The sequence below is a fragment of the Nerophis ophidion genome, unplaced genomic scaffold, assembly GCF_033978795.1.
Source record: "Nerophis ophidion isolate RoL-2023_Sa unplaced genomic scaffold, RoL_Noph_v1.0 HiC_scaffold_35, whole genome shotgun sequence".
Classification (NCBI taxonomy): Eukaryota; Metazoa; Chordata; class Actinopteri; order Syngnathiformes; family Syngnathidae; genus Nerophis; species Nerophis ophidion.
Genome location: NW_026906957.1, coordinates 834,399 through 852,180, shown reverse-complemented (window position 1 = coordinate 852,180; position 17,782 = coordinate 834,399). Strand labels below are relative to the sequence as shown.

General features: G+C 38.7%; 1 protein-coding gene across 2 annotated transcripts; it reads right to left on the bottom strand.

Annotated features, from left to right (window-relative positions):
- Positions 1-510: 510 nt before the first annotated feature.
- LOC133546647 (uncharacterized) lies at positions 511-13,724 on the bottom strand. 2 transcript variants are annotated; one of them, XM_061892444.1, is made up of 3 exons: positions 13,310-13,724; positions 12,046-12,312; positions 511-2,704 (listed from the first exon to the last, which is right to left on the bottom strand). In XM_061892444.1, exons 1-3 carry the CDS (start codon positions 13,410-13,412, stop codon positions 2,298-2,300), a joined length of 777 nt encoding a protein of 258 aa, XP_061748428.1. In that variant the 5' UTR covers positions 13,413-13,724; the 3' UTR covers positions 511-2,297. The 2 variants fall into 2 exon arrangements, 1 of the variants encoding a protein (XP_061748428.1); XR_009805253.1 differs by lacking the exon at positions 511-2,704 and adding an exon at positions 13,003-13,110 and having other exon boundaries at positions 12,188-12,312.
- Positions 13,725-17,782: the final 4,058 nt, after the last annotated feature.

Below are 17,782 nucleotides of genomic sequence, written 5' to 3'. Positions count from 1 at the left end.
CTTTAATGCTGAATATGTTTTTTACGATAGCTGAGCTTCACAATGTTGGAATATTGACTGCTGATATTAACATTCTTCTATTGTTTACAATATTACAGTCTACTCTTTTTCTTTGCTCAAATGAACAGGATGGAAGTGTCTTTAATTGTCACTACTGAGTGTAATTATGTATATAATAATCTTCATTACCGCTTGATTTAACTCTCATTTTATTTTATCCATAGAGAACTTAACCATAAAAAGATGGCTGCACATCAATAAACCATCACTAAACTTCAATAAAACTAAATACATCATATTTGAAGATTGTAAAAATGTAAAACACAAATTATGATGGATAATATTGAAATTAAAGGAATTAAGGTAATCACATTTTTAGGAGTTAATATAGATGATGAAGTAAACTGGACACTACATGTAAGTCATATAAAGAAAACAATAAAACAATGGAGTGCAATACTAAAGAGAATAAAATACGTACAAATATTAACTAGAATTATTGTACCCAACTTCAGTTGAAACATACATTGTTTATTGCATAAAAGTCTGGGGACATACATATAAAACAATCACACAACAATCATCATATTACACAAGAGAGTAATAAAGACAACTAATAGAATGGATTCTAGAGACCCAACAAATTATTCAAAAAATCACACATTTTAAAAGTAAAAGATCTTGTATAAAAGACAACTGTTCAAATGATGTATAAAGTAAATAATAATATGCTTCCAGAAGTGGTCCAGAAGATGTTTCAGATGTGAAGCAGTAAATATGAACTAAGAGGGATTTATGTGTACTCAAAAGCAAAGGTATGAACACATGTAAAACAAATATGTACATCATATAAAGGAGTTCATCTATGGAATTATCTACAATTAGAAAATAAAATATGTAACACGTCATTTTTCAAAAAACATATAAAACACTATTATGAATAAGTATAGAGGTAAATTATGGATATTTACACATACAATGTTTATTGTATGTAACATAATTGTATGTACTGTTTATTCTCACCCTTTCAGTCAAATTGTTGTGTTCATTTCAAAGTACACAAATGTGTATATTAAATCATGTACTTGACTGTAATAAACACACTAATCTGAAGTGTCTAATCTATAAATGTAAAGATCATATTAAACAGATTGTTAGACAAACAACAATGTCACACATGTTATATGTGCTGATGTTGTTAGAAAGTCAAAATGAAAGTCTGGACAGTTTATTTCAAATCCTGCAGTTTCATTTGCTGCTGCTGTTCTCACCAGCACACTTGTGTTTCTTACACTGGTACTTAGAAGACAATCTTTCACCACACACACTGCAACTCAACACTTTCTCTCCTGGGTGTCTTCTCATATGCACTGTAAGAGTGTTTAGGTGACCAAAGCTTTTATCGCAGCTTGAACAGGAGTATGGTTTTTCCCCAGAGTGCTATATCATGTGTAATTTTAATTGTCGTCCTTCTATATAACTTTTACAACATACTGAACATATGAAAGGTTTTTCACCAGCGTGTGTTCTCATTTTTACTTTTAAACTTTGTCTTATGACAAAACTTTTACCACATTATGAGAAGGAACAAGGTTTTTCTCCAGTGTGTATTCTCATGTGTGTTTTTAAATGTTGCCTTCGAATAGATTTTTTACCAAAGATTGAACATGAAAAAGGTTTTTCTCCAGTGTGTAGTGTCATGTGTGCTTTGAAATGCTTCTTTTGAGTACAATCTTTACCGCAGATTGAACATGAAAAAGGTTTTTCTCCAGTGTGTGTTCTCAAATGTACTTTTAAACCTTGATTTATTACAAAACTTTTACCACATTCTGAGCAGGAAATTTTATTTTCTCCAGTGGTAATCTCATATGTACTTTCAAAGATTGCCTTTGAGTAAAATTTTTAACACAAATTGAACATGAAAAAGGTTTTTTCTCCAGTGTGTATTGTCATGTGTGTTTTAAAATGTTGCCTTCGAGTAAAATTTTTACCACAGATTGAACATGAAAAAGGTTTTTCTCCAGTGTCTATTCTCATGTGTGTTTTCAAATTATGGCTTTGAGTATAATTTTTACCACATTCTGAGCAGGAACAATGTTTTCCTCCAGTGTGTGTACTCATGTGTGATTTTAAATAGTACCTTTGAATAAAAACTTTCCCACAGATTGAACATAAAAAAGGTCTTTCTCCAGTGTGTGTTCTCATGTGTACTTTCAAATGTTGACTTCGTGTAAAACCTTTACCACATTCTGAGCAAGAAAAAGGTTTTTCTCCAGTGTGTGTTCTCATGTGTGATTTCAGACGACAATGGTATTGAAAGGTTTTGTGACAGTGAGAACATTTGGAGGCTCCCCCCCTCCCCTCTCCGCACTTTCACCTTTCACCTCATCATCTTCACTCTTCACAGGGACACCAGTCACTGGGAACTCCTCCAACCATTTAGGCTGACTGATGCCCTCTTCCTCCTCTTCCTCTCTAATGTAAGGGGTCACTGGGTCCTCCTCTTCCTCCTTAGAGTGAGGAGTCAGTGGATCCACCACTTCCTTTTTAAAATGGGGTGTCAGTGGGTCCTCCTCTTCCTTTTTAAAATGGGGTATCAGTGGGTATTCCTCTTCCTTCTTAATGTGGGAGGGCTGTGGCTCCTCTGTCCGCATCCTGAAGCTCCACTTCTGTTGCTCAGGGTGAAGATGTTCTTCACAGATGTCTGCAAGACAAACACACCATCTCTGCTCAGTCACACAATGCATTCAGTACTTTTACATGCACTTAGGAAAAACAAGTTATCGTATGAACTGTCTTGAAATCTCAGTGACGCACAAACATGCTGCTCTGTACAACATTATTCACAGGAAAAGAAACAAAAACCAGGACGACAGGACTTTTTACTATGGATGACCGATATGGTTTAAAATTGATTTTGCGATACAGTATTTCATTTAGAATTACTGATAGAACCATTTTAAAACAGGCTACACAGGCTCCTAATTTAGTTGCTGAAATATGCAGTAAAATATTACATTTCCAGTATTATTTTCTCAAATAAAGTAACCAGATATAACAGTAAATAAACAAGTACATTATTAATAACTGTTTTGACAAAATACTATTAGAAACGAACAATATGTTACTGCATATGTCAGCTGCCAAATTAGGAGCTTGTGTACCTATTTTGAAATTATTCTATTCTCAATCATATATCAAATTATATATTGTGACATATTGTTGTTAGGATATAGATTTGAGGTCATATCGCCCATACCAAACTTTGGTTCGTCGAGTCATTTTGTTTGGCCCACCAAATATATTTAATTTTAATATTCTTCAGATGTGTGTGTATGTTTAAAATGTGGGACTACTGTTCTACATCACGTGGAAGTGTCATGTCATGGGGATGGTGTGCTTTCAACTAAGGGTGTGACGATACGGTCAGCTCACCAAAGGATACTTGATATTGGCTTTAGGAGAACGAGACAATATTTTGGTGGTTAACATGATTCTTACACGTGTGTACTTCATGTGTATATGAATGTACTTTTAGGGACGGCGTGGCGCAGTGGGAGAGTGGCCGTGCGCAACCCGAGGGTCCCTGGTTCAAATCCCACCTAGAACCAACCTCGTCACGTCCGTTGTGTCCTGAGCAAGACACTTCACCCTTGCTCCTGATGGGTGCTGGTTGGCGCCTTGCATGGCAGCTCCCTCCATCAGTGTGTGAATGTGTGTGTGAATGGGTAAATGTGGAAGTAGAGTCAAAGCGCTTTGAGTACCTTGAAGGTAGAAAAGCGCTATACAAGTACAACCCATTTATTCATTTATTTATTTACTTTCCCTTGTGTGCTTAGTTTGACTGTAACTTCATAGTGGATAATATCTATAAACAACCTCAATTGTTTTACATATTTAATTTGAAGGACTGTTTACTTATCTGACAAATTCAAAGGAAACTGCACTTTTTAAAAATGTCACCTATCATTCACAATCCTTATGTAAGACATTTGTTTCAAACTTTTATGAATTTGAATTATTAAATAATCATGAGCAAAAAATCAGCTAACATTGGAGTCAATGGGAGCTCCTCTGTTAGACCCACAAAGTCCTCCAAATAACCATCCCAAAAAATTGCCAACAATACTCATTTTACATTTTGTGACCTGAATATTAACCAAGTATTAATGATACTGTTATTATAAGCGCTAATATTAAGGACCTACTTTTAGCGGCGCATTGATCACAGAAGTAACTAGCTTATGCTGCTATATTGACATACTGAACTGTTTTCTCACCTCTAAGATGATGAAAGCTAATTCTACAAACCCTGTTTCCATATGAGTTGGGAAATTGTGTTAGATGTAAATATAAACAGAATACAATGATTTGCAAATTATTTTCAAGCCATATTCAGTTGAATATGCTACAAAGACAACATATTTGATGTTCAAACTGATAAACATTTTTTTTTTTGCAAATAATCATTAACTTTAGAATTTGATGCAAGCAACACGTAACAAAGAAGTTGGGAAAGGTGGTAATTGATACTGATAAAGTTGAGGAATGCTCATCAAACACTTATGTGGAACATCCCACAGGTGTGCAGGCTAATTGGGAACAGGTGGGTGCCATGATTGGGTATAAAAGCAGCTTCCATGACATGCTAAGTAATTCACAAACAAGGATGGGGTGAGGGTCACCAATTTGTAAGCAAATTGTCGAACAGTTTTAGAACAACATTTCTCAACAAGCTATTGAAAGGAATTTAGGGATTTTACCATCTACGGTCCGTAAAATCGTCAAAGGGTTCAGAGAATCTGGAGACATCACTGAACGTAAGTGATGATATTACGGACCTTTGATCCCTCAGGTGGTACTGCATCAAAAACTGACGTCAGTGTGTAAAGGATATCACCACACGGGCTCAGGAACACTTCATAAAACCACTGTCAGTAACTACAGTTGGTCGCTACATCTGTATGTGCAAGTTAAAACTCTACTATGCAAAGCGAAAACCATTTATCAACAACACACAGGAACGCCGCCGGTTTCTCTGGGCCCGAGCTCATCTAAGATGGATTGATGCAAAGTGGAAAAGTGTTCTGTGGTCTGACGAGTCCACATTTCAAATTATATTTGGAAACTGTGGACATGGTGTCCTCCGGAACAAATAGGAAAATAACCATCCGGATTGTTCTAGGCGCAGAGTTCAAAAGCCAGCATGTGTGATGGTATGGGGGTGTATTAGTGCCCAAGGCATGGGTAACTTACACATCTGTGAAGGCACCATTAATGCTGAATGGTCCATTCAGGTTTTGGAGCAACATATGTTGTCAACCAAGCAACGTTAACATGGACGTCTCTGCTTATTTCAGCAAAACAATGCCAAGCCATGTGTTACAACAGCGTGGCTTCGTAGTAAAAGAGTGCGGGTACTTTCCTGGCCCGCCCGCAGTCCAGACATGTCTCCCATCAAAAATGTGTGGCACATTATGAAGCGTAAAATACGACAAGACTGTTGAACAACTGAAGCTGTACATCAAGCAATAATGGTAAAAAATTCCACTTTCAAAGCTTCAACAATTAGTTTCCTCAGTTCCCAAACGTTTATTGAGTGTTGTTCTGACCTCACTATATGTGTTGAGGTTATACAGCTTGGCAGACAGCAAACAACCAATCCAGGACGTTCTAATAAAGTTACAAAGCAGATGAATCCATTTAGGTGTCATGGTCCACGTCTTGGACCATGTCATTGTTCTGTTTTGTTATCACAGCCTGTTTTGTATTTGACGTCTTTAGTTTCTGGTGGTACTTCCTGGTTTGTTTCGGTTGCCTAGTTACGCATTTAGTGTCACCTGTTTGTTGTTTTTGATCACGTGCAGCTGCCTCTGATTATTTCTGCCCCTATATATGCCTGTCTTTGTTTGCCTTTTGTTCTCGGAGTTTAGTTTGCTACACGCAACAGATGACGTCACATTTCCCGATTGTGGTAAAAGACTTTTTGTTATACGATTAGCTTCCATGCTATATTGTTTGCTTGTCCGTAGTTTATATACTAGCGCTTTTTGTTCGTTCTAGCTTCCACGTTAGTTCTGTTTGTTTTGTTTTCAGTGCCTTGAGCAAGTGTTTTTTGTTCAAAAATAGTTTTTGTAGTGTATAATAAATCATTATCCTTACCCTCACGCTGTGTTCCATCCTCCACTGCACCCACGAGAGAATAACTTTTCACCACGATACCAGCAAGATGTCACAGTAAAGTCCGAGCTAATGAAGCTTCTCTCGCAGCGGAAGTCGAAGAATTCGACAGGATAACGTGGAGGTTAGCCCAAGCGATGCAGGCTGGGACATTCCGCGGCACGCCGTATGTGATGATCTTGGGGCTTGGAGGTCTCCAAGTCCCGCTTGACTCCACTAGGTCCGGCAACGCCCCGTCTCACCCCACCCCCTCGCATGCGTCGGCAGAGGCAGAAGCCGCGGCGAAGGGCATCGCCTAGCGACAGAGACACGCTAACTCCACCATCAACCCTTCACGGACACAGCCACTTTCAACTTGTCCAGGACTCACCATACACGCCTGGTAATCCTTTTTGTTTTTCTACTATTGACTCCTCCGGCTGGTCTGGTAGTCACGGGTACTGCACCCGTGACGTCAGCCCTCTTACGTCCCCAGAACATAGTGGGGATTAAGAATTTTTTTTAGAGCAGGCACTCCCTCAGTCGTCCACAGGGGACATACATGACAATCTTACACTCCTTAAAGACATTTGTTTTCAATCACAGTATAAGTCTATATTTTCTGAATTTGATTGATTGATACTTTTATTAGTAGATTGCACAGTTCAGTACATATTCCGTACAATTGACCACTAAATGGTAACATCACCATTAAGTTTTTCCACTTGTTTAAGTCGGGGTCCACGTTAATCAATTCATGGTACAAATATATACTATCAGCATAATACAGTCAACACACATGTTAATCATCATAGTATATACATTGAATTATTTACATTATTTACAATCTGGGGGTGGGATGCGGATTTTTGGTTGATATCAGTACTTCAGTCATCAACAATTGCATCAACAGAGAAATGTGGACATTGAAACAGTGTAGGTCTTACAGTAGGATATGTACATCCAGCAGAGAACATAGTGAGTTCAGATAGCATAAGAACAAGTATATACATTAGAAGTACATTTGATTATTTACATTAGGTTATTTATAATCCGGGGAGATGGGATGTAAATGGAGGAGGGTATTAGTAAAGGGTTGAAGTTGCCTGGAGGTGTTGTTTTAGAGCGGTTTTGAAGGAGGATAGAGATGCATTTACTTTTACACCTGTTGGGAGTGCATTCCACACTGATGTGGCATAGAAGGATAATGAATTAAGACCTTTGTTAGATCGGAATCTGGGTTTAACGTGGTTTGGGGAGCTCCCCCTGGTGTTGTGGTTATGGCGGTCAGGAAGTAGTTGGACATGTACTTCGGTATCAGGGAGGTGTAGCGGATTTTATAGACTAGGCTCAGTGCAAGTTGTTTTACTCTGTCCTCCACCCTGAGCCAGCCCACTTTGGAGAAGTGGGTTGGAGTGAGGTGTGATCTGGGGTGGAGGTCTAAAAGTAACCGGACTAGCTTATTCTGGGATGTTTGGAGTCTAGATTTAAGGGTTTTGGAGGTGCTGGAGTACCAGGAGGAGCAAGCGTAATCGAAAAAAGGTTAAATGAGAGTTCCCGCTAGAATATTCAAGGTGCTTTTGTTGACCAGAGAGGACATTCTGTAGAGGAATCTCGTTCTTTGGTTGACCTTTTTGATTACCTTGGTTGCCATTTTATCGCAGGAAAGATTAGCTTCTAGAATGGAACGTAGGTAGGTGATCTCATCTTTCCAGGTGATAACAATGTCACCCACTTTTATAGTGAAATCAATGACTTTCTTAAAGGGGAACATTTATCACAATTTCAGAAGGGTTAAAACCAATAAAAAACAGTTCCCAGTGGCTTATTTTATTTTTCGAAGTTTTTTTCAAAATTTTACCCGTCCTGGAATATCCCTAAAAAAACCTTTAAAGTGCTTGATTTTGGCTATGTGCGAAGCCACTGTTCATTTTCCTGTGACGTCACATAGCGATGCCAATACAAACAACATGGCGGTTACCACAGCAAGATATAGCAACATTAGCTCGGATTCAGCCTCGGATTTCAGCGGCTTAAGCGATTCAACAGATTACGCATGTATTGAAAGGGATGGTTGGAGTATGGAGGCAGATAGCGAAAACGAAATTGAAAAAGAACTTTTCTTTTTATTTATTAACTTTTATTTTTTATCATTGTAAAACTGAAATACACACAATGACAATGTATAAGCTATATGATTCAATTAACATACTGAAATGTTATACACAATATCTAAACATTAGCTTCACACAAATATACAGCATTATCGCCAAACAAATACTGCTGAGTGTTGAAACTATTTCGATGGTGGAAATATGCGACCAGCAGCCATTTTAAATCCTCAAACATTCATTAAATTAGTGCCCAAAAATCGTTTTTCAATACACATCTTACTATCAAACTTAGCAACTTTCCACCTTAGTATTGAGTTACATAAACAAGTTAAACAGTTTACTTACAGACTTATCTTTTCCAAGGCTTGTAAGAGTTAACACAACTCGACTACTTCTTATTGTTTATGAACTAGACAAACATCGTAAACCGGAAGTGCCCAAAGTAAACCGGAAGTGCCCAAACTAATGACGCGCAGCATTTCCCATCGCCACAAGGTGTCAGTAATAGTCCACAATCAAACGGGCATAACACTCCCCGCTTGGTATAATGTTTTATACCACTATACAGTCTCTTTACGAAGGAGCAACACAACCTCTGAAACAGGTCTAGTGTAGATTATTGGAGTACCTTGTCGGATGATCTTAACATCTACTTTTCTTACTTTGCTGTCATGGCTGTTGATAGACTTGACGATGAGTCCAGTGGGCCATTCATTTCTTCTCACCTGGTCGTCTTTCAGTGGTACTAGGTCTCCAATTTGCAGGTTAGGCCTTTCTGCATACCATTTTCTCCTAGTTTGTATGGTTGACAGGTATTCTTGTTTCCATCGCTTCCCGAATCTATCAGAGAGAGATTGGACTTGCCGCCATTGTTGTGAGTGGATGTCTTTCACGTTGAAGTCTCCTGGCGGTGCAGATATGACGTCTCTCTTCAGTGTCAGCAAGGTTGCAGGTGTTAGTATTGCTGGCATCTCTGGGTCAGTTGAAACTGGAATGACAGGTCTTGCGTTTATAATTGCCATGACCTCAGCCATGAGAGTGGGGAGCACCTCATGAGAAAGGTGAGAGCCTCCCTCCTTAAGGAGCAATGCATCCAGGATACGGCGAGTGATGCCAATTAGTCTTTCCCACACTCCTCCCATGTGGGAAGAGTTTGGCGGATTGAAGATCCAAGTGCACACTTAGTCCTGCAGGTAAGTTTTCAACTCTATTTCCAACGACTTGTCCCTCGCCGTCACCTTCTCTTCCTCGTCATGCTTCTCGTCGTCTGTGCTGGAGTCCATGACGATGGCCTTGGACTTGCTCCCCGCTCTGGACTTCTTGGGGCTGGACGAGGAGCGTCCTGCTTGGGCGTCGCTCTTCTTGCCCTTGGCGGCGGACTTGGCGGCCGACACTTTTTTATTGGACCTCTTCTTTTTCTTGGCGGGAAGCTGTTTGCCGCTGTTCTGTCTCTGAGGATCTCATCAGTCCCCATGTTGACATTCAAGATGTCGAAACCATACGGTACATCAGCGAAGCAATACAAAAACTCATGAAAAAAATAAACACAGCAGTAAAACACTTACATACAAACAAGACAGCTGCTTGTACACCCGAAAGAGAACAAAGAACAGTGTCTAAGAGGAGCATCAACATTTGCATTTAAATTGTAAAATCCTGTTTATGATTTATTTACTCTACTTATTTAAATATGAACATTTTCCTTTAGGAAACTTTTATGATTTGTGTGTTGTTGTAGCTGGTATGCTGCAATTTTTTTTATTTTTTTCCCCCAAGATGGTGACCCTGTAGTGGCTGCTGTTGGCAGGAACTCTGTGCTCTTGTGTCATCCTTTTGTGTTTCCTTCTTCTTTTTATGTTTATATATATACATATATATATATATATATATATATTTTTTTTTTTTTTGCCTTTTGGTCCGGACCTTTTGGGACTGTGTGACAAGGGGTGGCACTTTCGTGACTTCTGCGGTGCTTTTTTGTGAACTTCTGGATCTGCCTCCCGAGAGCCTTTTGGCCATGGAGACCAGCTGCTGGGTTTCTGCCACACCAGAGTCCGTTTGGAGAGACTGGAGGAGATGCAGATGAAGAGACAGGACTGCGGAGCTAGCACTGAGCGCCGGGACGGAAAAGCTTCACAGTGTCTTGGCTGAATAAGCAGGTATCGGACACCTCGGTCTCTTTGGACGTATCCTCACTCATCCATGCGGACTGGACACTGGCAGAGACTTGGTTTGGCGGCCGAGAGTGGAGTCGGCTCTCTTGGTTGCTTTGTTGGGTCTGCTCCCGTCTCTGGCCAAGCTCCCTTCACCCCAGCAGACGATGGTGTGGGACACCGCAAAAGCCACCACAGTGTATATGTTTCTTTTACTTTTTATTCATAGCTGTATGTAGAAGTGTCTGGTTGCATCAGCTCTGCTCTTTTAATGTCCTTTGTCTTCTTTGAAGTTTCCCTCTTCCACACATGAAAGAGGAATGTGTGCTATGGCAATAAGTTGTTTTCTTCCCTTGGCCTCAGTCTGGACCCCCTCTCCAGGGGCCCAGGCTTAGACCGATTTTTTTTTTCTCTCTCATTGCCCCCACTTGTTTACCTGTATGTATCTCACCTTTTTTGCAAGGGGCGCCGCAAGTTGGCAGACCCGTCAGCGATCCTGTTCTGTCTCCCTAGAATGTTTGTCTGACCTTGAATGGGATTCTGCTGAACATTTTAATTTCCCCTCGGGGGTTAATAAAATGTGTCTGATTCTGATGTTTAACATCAACAAAACATAGCTAATTAGTAAAAATAAACTACATTAATTCATCTCTCAAAGGTGTTGAGACATTGCTGGACACCGGAGTAGTAACTAAATCCAAATAAAAAATGATTTTATTTTTTTAAGATATCTGGCTTGTATCTTCAGTAGGGATGTAAATTTATAGATTTATTGATATGATACCCTAATAAATATTCCTCATCGATACCAGTATTTATCAGTACTCTTGTCGGTACTACATGTCATTTGTGGAAATAAAAACCTGGAAAAAAGGCATTTTAAATAGCATTTCTATTAGCACAAGAGTTTGAACACCTCCAACATGATGTTCTGTAACATTTTAAAGCAGGGAAGTCTTTTATCAGCAGCTGTTTATTTGAAGTCTTAAATAGATAGATAGATAGTACTTCATTGATTCCTTCAGGAAAATTAAAAGAAGTCAACTATGTGTGCAGTGCAAGGTGAAATGCAGTAATGTCATCTTCTTCTCAATAACACACACATCAAACTTTTGCGCGTAGTTGCTTCCTTATTTGTCATCATTCAAAGCTGATTGTAATGTGTAGCAGCGGCAGCTGAACTCATTGTGAAAATGTATCATAGTTACGTCAGTCAGCTGGAATTAAAAATACAAATAGTTGTGCCGTTAGTCTAGAATCTTCACGGTCCTCATGGACAACATAATTAGGAACCAGTACTAAAAAAATGGTACTTGGTGTACATCTCTTATCTTCACCACTAACCCTTTGAAATATGCTGACATATGTGCTGCTAAAGGTAAATAAACAGTAGCCATATTGAATGTTTGCCTTCACTTGACCACGTGAGGTAAGGAGGACGACCTCTAGGTCACATGGTTACACCCCAGCAATTACACTGTTGATGATTGATGAGCATTCATTTTTAAATGGTGGTGTTAAAAAGCAAATATATCTCCCATCTTTAGTGATAAATGTGTCCCCCGGATGAACATGTGTCACAAACATTGTATTAGATGATATGTGGATGTTGTGCTTACTTGGACTGTGATGAAGCTGTGAGGACTCATGTGGTTTGTCTTCATGCTCTTCAGTCTTCACAGAGACAACAGTCAGTGGAAACTTGCTGACATCAGCCTCCTCCTGCCCTATAGGAAAATCTCCCCCCTCTTCCTCTTTGAAATAGGGGGGCTGTGGATACTCCTTGTCCCCTTTAAAATGTGAGGGCTGTGGATACTCTAAAGTGAAACTGTCCCCCTGCAGATGAGGGAGACATTCTTCTTGGTGTCCAATCAGCTGATGGATGTCTACAGGACACAAACAAAACACATTTTAACTCCTACATGCTAAATATTAAATTGTACATGAAATATAGGGCTGTGGCTATTGAAAATTGTATTAATCAAGTGTTCTACTGGAAATGTTTCCGATTAGTTGAGTAACTGAATAAAACAGTGTTGCTTGGTTAAAGACAAATTTAAGCGATTATAAAACATTTCACTTAATAATGAACGGCCAATTGGTTTGAGATGGTATGAGATCAAGATGTCATCTTTAGATCAGGCTTTGTTTTTTTGACAATCACAGACACGTTAAAACGTTAAAGTACCAATGATTGTCACACACACACTAGGTGTGGGGAGATTATTCCCTGCATTTGGCCCATCACCCTTGATCACACCCTGGGAGGTGAGGGGAGCAGTGAGCAGCAGCGGTGGCCACGCCCGGGAATAACTTTTATGGTGATTAAACCCCAATTACATCCCTTGATGCTGAGTGCAAGGCAGAGAAGTAATGGTCCCATTTTTATAGTATTTGGTATGACTGGGTTGGGGTTCGAACTCACAACCTACCGATCTCAGGGAGGGTGCACCAAAATGAAGGAAATAAAAGGTCAGTATGCTTTGACACACATATATAACTTGTCAAACCTGCCAGCTAGCAGGCTAGGTTAACAGTGTCAGTAACCATGGTAACTGACTCTGACTTTGTCTTACCTTTCTTATTTTTGGAGGTAAAACTCTCGAGCTTTACATACTCAGGACTTTGCACTTAACCAGCTCTCTGGAATTTTCCCCCGGTGACTGTGTGAGTTTTGTGTAAACCTGTTGATACACATTGTTACAAACATCAACCTCTCATAAATATTGTGTCTGACAATGTCTCCTTCTTATGAAAAATGTAAAACCATCAGTGCATCATCCTCACATAACAATTAATCTTCCTACAGACAATTTATTGAAGAATAGTGTTAAAAATGAAATATAAATTTACTAAAGATGTGAGAGTAAGAAGTAAACAAACCTGTTCTGTGCAACACAACTTGATGTTTTTCATGTTGTCGCTCCTTCTCCTCTTTTGTTGGACAAAGTTCCTCCTCGTACTCTGCTGTGGTTCTTTGGCACATTTTCACACAATCACAACACTTTACACTCACATTTGATCTCTACTTAGTGATGTGTTTTGATCACTTCCGCCTCTCTTTGTTAGCAGCTAACAAGCTAAGCTAACTAGCAGGCTAAGTTAGCTCGAGAAGCATCAAAGTGCGCTCAGACTAATATAACCGGATGCAAACAGTTATTAACGATGTTTACTCTATTTACTAGAGTGTAATAAAGGACATATATGTGTACATGGAGGCACAGATTAAGAACACTGAACTGTGACGACTGCAATAACGTCTTCACCGTCAGACGCCATCTTGCTTTATCCTCGCCGTGTTTGGTTCGCGCGCAGTGTTGTCAGATCTCGCGAGAGAAACAAGTAAGCAGCTATTTTCCAAATCTCGCGAGAAAAATAGGTAAAACTAGCTTTCCACTCACGGTAAAAATATTTTATTATATACTATTTACTTATTATGAAAATAAAAGAAAAATTGTCCATTTCAAATTTTCACAACAAAGACATACAACTTATTTCCGTAAATATATTTAAATATTTAAAAATGTATTCAAACAACAGTAGCATAAGGAAAGACAAAAAAGAAACAAAATAAATATTACACTCATGATATTATTTTTGTTTTCGATGTTAATCGTTTTTATAATGTATTTTAGAATGTGGGAGGTTTTCATGTTCTCTTTAAATTTCCTTTGGATAGAATAGAATAGAATAGAATAGAAAATAGTTTTATTGCCATTATTGCAGTGAACAGGTTCAAAGAACAACAAAATTGGAGCAGATCCCCAAAGGTGCATGTACAATATGGTAATATAAATAGTAAAAAAAAAAGATAGCTAGAAATAAGAGATGTATCTATATATGTATATATATCCACACAGATGCATACATGCATGCATATGAATATATATACACACATGCATATAACATTATTGCTTATTATAGTCCGGAAAAATAGAAAAAAATTAAAAACATGACACATGAGGACATGAAGGACATATTGTGCTACTATGGCTCTTGGGTAAAAGCTGATTTTTAGTGAATTTGTGCCAGCTTTTAGCACCCTATAGCGTCCGCCCGAGGGTGGCATTATATATATTATATCCATCTATCTATCTATCAATCCGTTTTCTACCGCTTATTCCCTTTTGGTGTCGCGGGGGGGGGGGGGTTGGGAGGGGAGTGGGGCGGGGGCTGGTGCCTATCTCAGCTACAATCGGGCGGAAGGCGGAGTACACCCTGGACAAGTCGCCACCTTATCGCAGGACCAACACAGATAGACAGACAACATTCACACTCACATTCACACACTAGGGACCATTTAGTGTTGCCAATCAACCTATCCCCAGGTGCATGTCTTTGGAGGTGGGAGGGGCCTATCCCCAGGTGCATGTCTTCTGAAGTGGGAGGAAGCCGGAGTACCTGGAGGGAACCCACACATTCACGGGGAGGACATGCAAACTCCACACAGAAAAATCCCGAGCCCGGGATTGAACCCTGACTACTCAGGACCTTCGTATTGTGACACAGACGCACTAACCCCTCTTCCACCGTGCTGCCAGATATAGATGTATAGATATAATATATGTCATGCTAATTTAAATTTAAAAAGAACATGAAAACCTCCCACATTCTAAAATACATTATGAAAACAAATGATCATCAAAGACAAAAATAATATCATGAGTGTAATATTTATTTTGTTTCTTTTTTTCTTTCCTTATGCTACTGTTGTTTCAATACATTGTTAAATATTTGAATATTTTTACGAAAATAAGTTGTATGTCTTTGTTTTGAAAATTTAAAATGGACAGTGTAGATCATTTGGTAAAATGACTGTTTTGTTGTTGTTTGTGGTTACCCGTAGGAAGAACTGTGCCGAGCTGCAAGAATAAGTTGGCTTTAATTAAGACTTTAGAACAGTATACTAGAATGAACGATGTCATTGTTACTGGTCTGCCAACGCGACCTGCCTCATTTTCTCTTGCAGTGAGGTCCGGGGTCCAGGGATCAGTGCCCAGGGACCAAGATTTGGACTCAGTGGAGCGGCAAGTGGTGAAATTCCTCCAAGAAAAGGGAATTAGCCTAAATGAGGAGAATATAGAAGCTTGTCACCGTTTCCCTCAGAAAGATAAAAGCAAACCGGCAACCATCATTATGAGGTTTGCAAATAGAAAATTCAAAATCAGCCTTTTGCGACAAAGTAGGATGCTCAAGGGATCAAATGTTTATCTCAATGAACATTTAACCAAGAACAATGCTGATATTGCTAAAAGAGCTCGGTTCCTACGCAAAGAGGGAAAAATACAAGCAACATGGTCGTCCAACTGCAAAGTCTACATAAAGCTAAATGGTGCACCTGAGCAGGCACAACTGCTAATGGTCACAAGCTTAAATGATTTGGAAAAATTTGCATAGACTGTGGTTTGCTGGTCTATATGTTTTTTTGTGTTTTTAGGGTTGACATCTATTCTGCAAATCCTTACTAACTTCAAATGTCTATCAAACTTCCCAAAAAAGGACTCAAAATTGCCCACTTGAACATCTGTAGTCTGAAAAACAAGGCAATTGAGTTAGGTAAAATAATGTTTGATAATGATCTACATATAGTAGCAATTTCTGAAACTCATTTGGATGATTCAATTGACAATACTGAAATATTTATACAAGGTTACAATATAATTAGACTTGATAGAGACATATACGGGGGAGGAGTAGCCTTTTATGTACAAGACCACATTCCAATAAAGCAAACAGGAGATCTCAACTTGACTGATGTAGAGGCAATCTGGATCCAGGTTCACTTGCCATATCTAAAGCCATTACTAATCTGCTGCTGCTATAAACCACCTTCCTCTGATGCAGCACATCTTGAAAAAATATGTGCAATGCTTCAGAATGTTTCTGACACAAACAGAGACATTTATCTCTTAGGAGACTTAAATATTGACTGGCTCTCAAAAAACTGCCCTATGAAAAGAAAGCTTGATGACACTGCCACTGTATGTAACCTAGCTCAAATGATACATCTACCAACCAGAATAAATATGAACTATTCTGGTGTATTGTCTTCAACTTGCATTGATCATCTTTTTACCAATTCAGTAGATAAATGCTCAAAGGTTGTTTCAGTGCCAATTGGATTTAGTGATCATAACATGATTGCAATGGCAAGAAAAGTGAAAGTCCCCAAAGTTGGACCCACAATTATATACAAGAGACTCTACAAACATTTCAGTGATAATGCCTTTATTGAAGATGTACATAACATACAGTGGGACAGTGTATTTGAGTCAAAGCATACTGAAGCAGCTCTGCATGAATTCATGAAGTCATTTTCTTCTGTCTGTGATAAGCATGCACCCATCAAGAAAGTCACCGTCAGATCTGTCAAAGCCCCTTGGCTTGACTCTGACCTGAGACACTTGATGAAAGATAGAGATAAATGGAAAAGAGTTGCTGTAGATTCAGGTAGCTCAGAGGACTGGCTAGCATATCGCTCTTTAAGGAACAAAGTGACCAAATTAAATAAACAGAAAAAAAGGGTGTACTACCAATCTAGAATTGAAGAAGTTAAACATGATAGCAAAAAACTTTGGAGTACTCTCAATCAAATCATGGGTAGAGATAAAATGGGAAAAACACCAGCATTTATAGAATCAGGTGAAAGGTTTATCAACAAGCCCAAAGAAATTGCTAATTACTTCAACAATTATTTCATAAGTAAAGTTGATACTATAAGAAATGGCATGCTGCCTGTAAGTGGTATTCTATCTGAGTCACTTATTAAAAATGATATCATGCAGGACAAAGAATGTACATTTGAATTCTCAGTCACCAATGTATTGGAAATTGAGAATCTATTGTCTGAATTGAAATCTGACAAACCTTGTGGTCATGATAATATAGATAGTAGACTTTTAAAGTTGTCAGCTGGAATAATAGCCAGTCCGATATGCTATATTTTTAACTTAAGTTTTAAAGAAGGAATCTATCCTCAAGTATGGAAGGTCGCAAGAGTGACTCCTCTACCAAAAAATAGGAAAGAAGCATTCACTGGATTAAATAGTAGGCCCATTAGCATTTTACCAGTATTAGGAAAATTAATGGAAACAATTATATTTAAGCAAATTCAAAAGTATTTCTCTATAAATAACATTCATTCAGACTTTCAACATGCATATAAAAGTGTCTATTCAACATGCACAGCTCTCACACAATTAACAGATGACTGTCTAAAACAAATTGACAGTAAATTATTAGTTGGCACAGTGCTACTAGATTTTAGTGCAGCTTTTGATATTATTGACCACAAACTACTACTTATAAAACTGTCTGCTTATGGTTTTAAACTCTCAGCGATTAACTGGATGAAAA

What these genes read in the sequence shown, in the direction of transcription:
- LOC133546647 (XM_061892444.1), bottom strand. Translation starts at nt 13,412, where the DNA reads ATGTGCCAAAGAACCACAGCAGAGTACGAGGAGGAACTTTGTCCAACA. An exon ending in AGTTGTGTTGCACAGAACAG is followed by an intron (nt 12,313 to 13,309) that starts GTTTGTTTACTT and finishes TGTGTCCTGTAG; the next exon opens with ACATCCATCAGCTGATTGGA. An exon ending in ACAGCTTCATCACAGTCCAA is followed by an intron (nt 2,705 to 12,045) that starts GTAAGCACAACA and finishes TTTGTCTTGCAG; the next exon opens with ACATCTGTGAAGAACATCTT.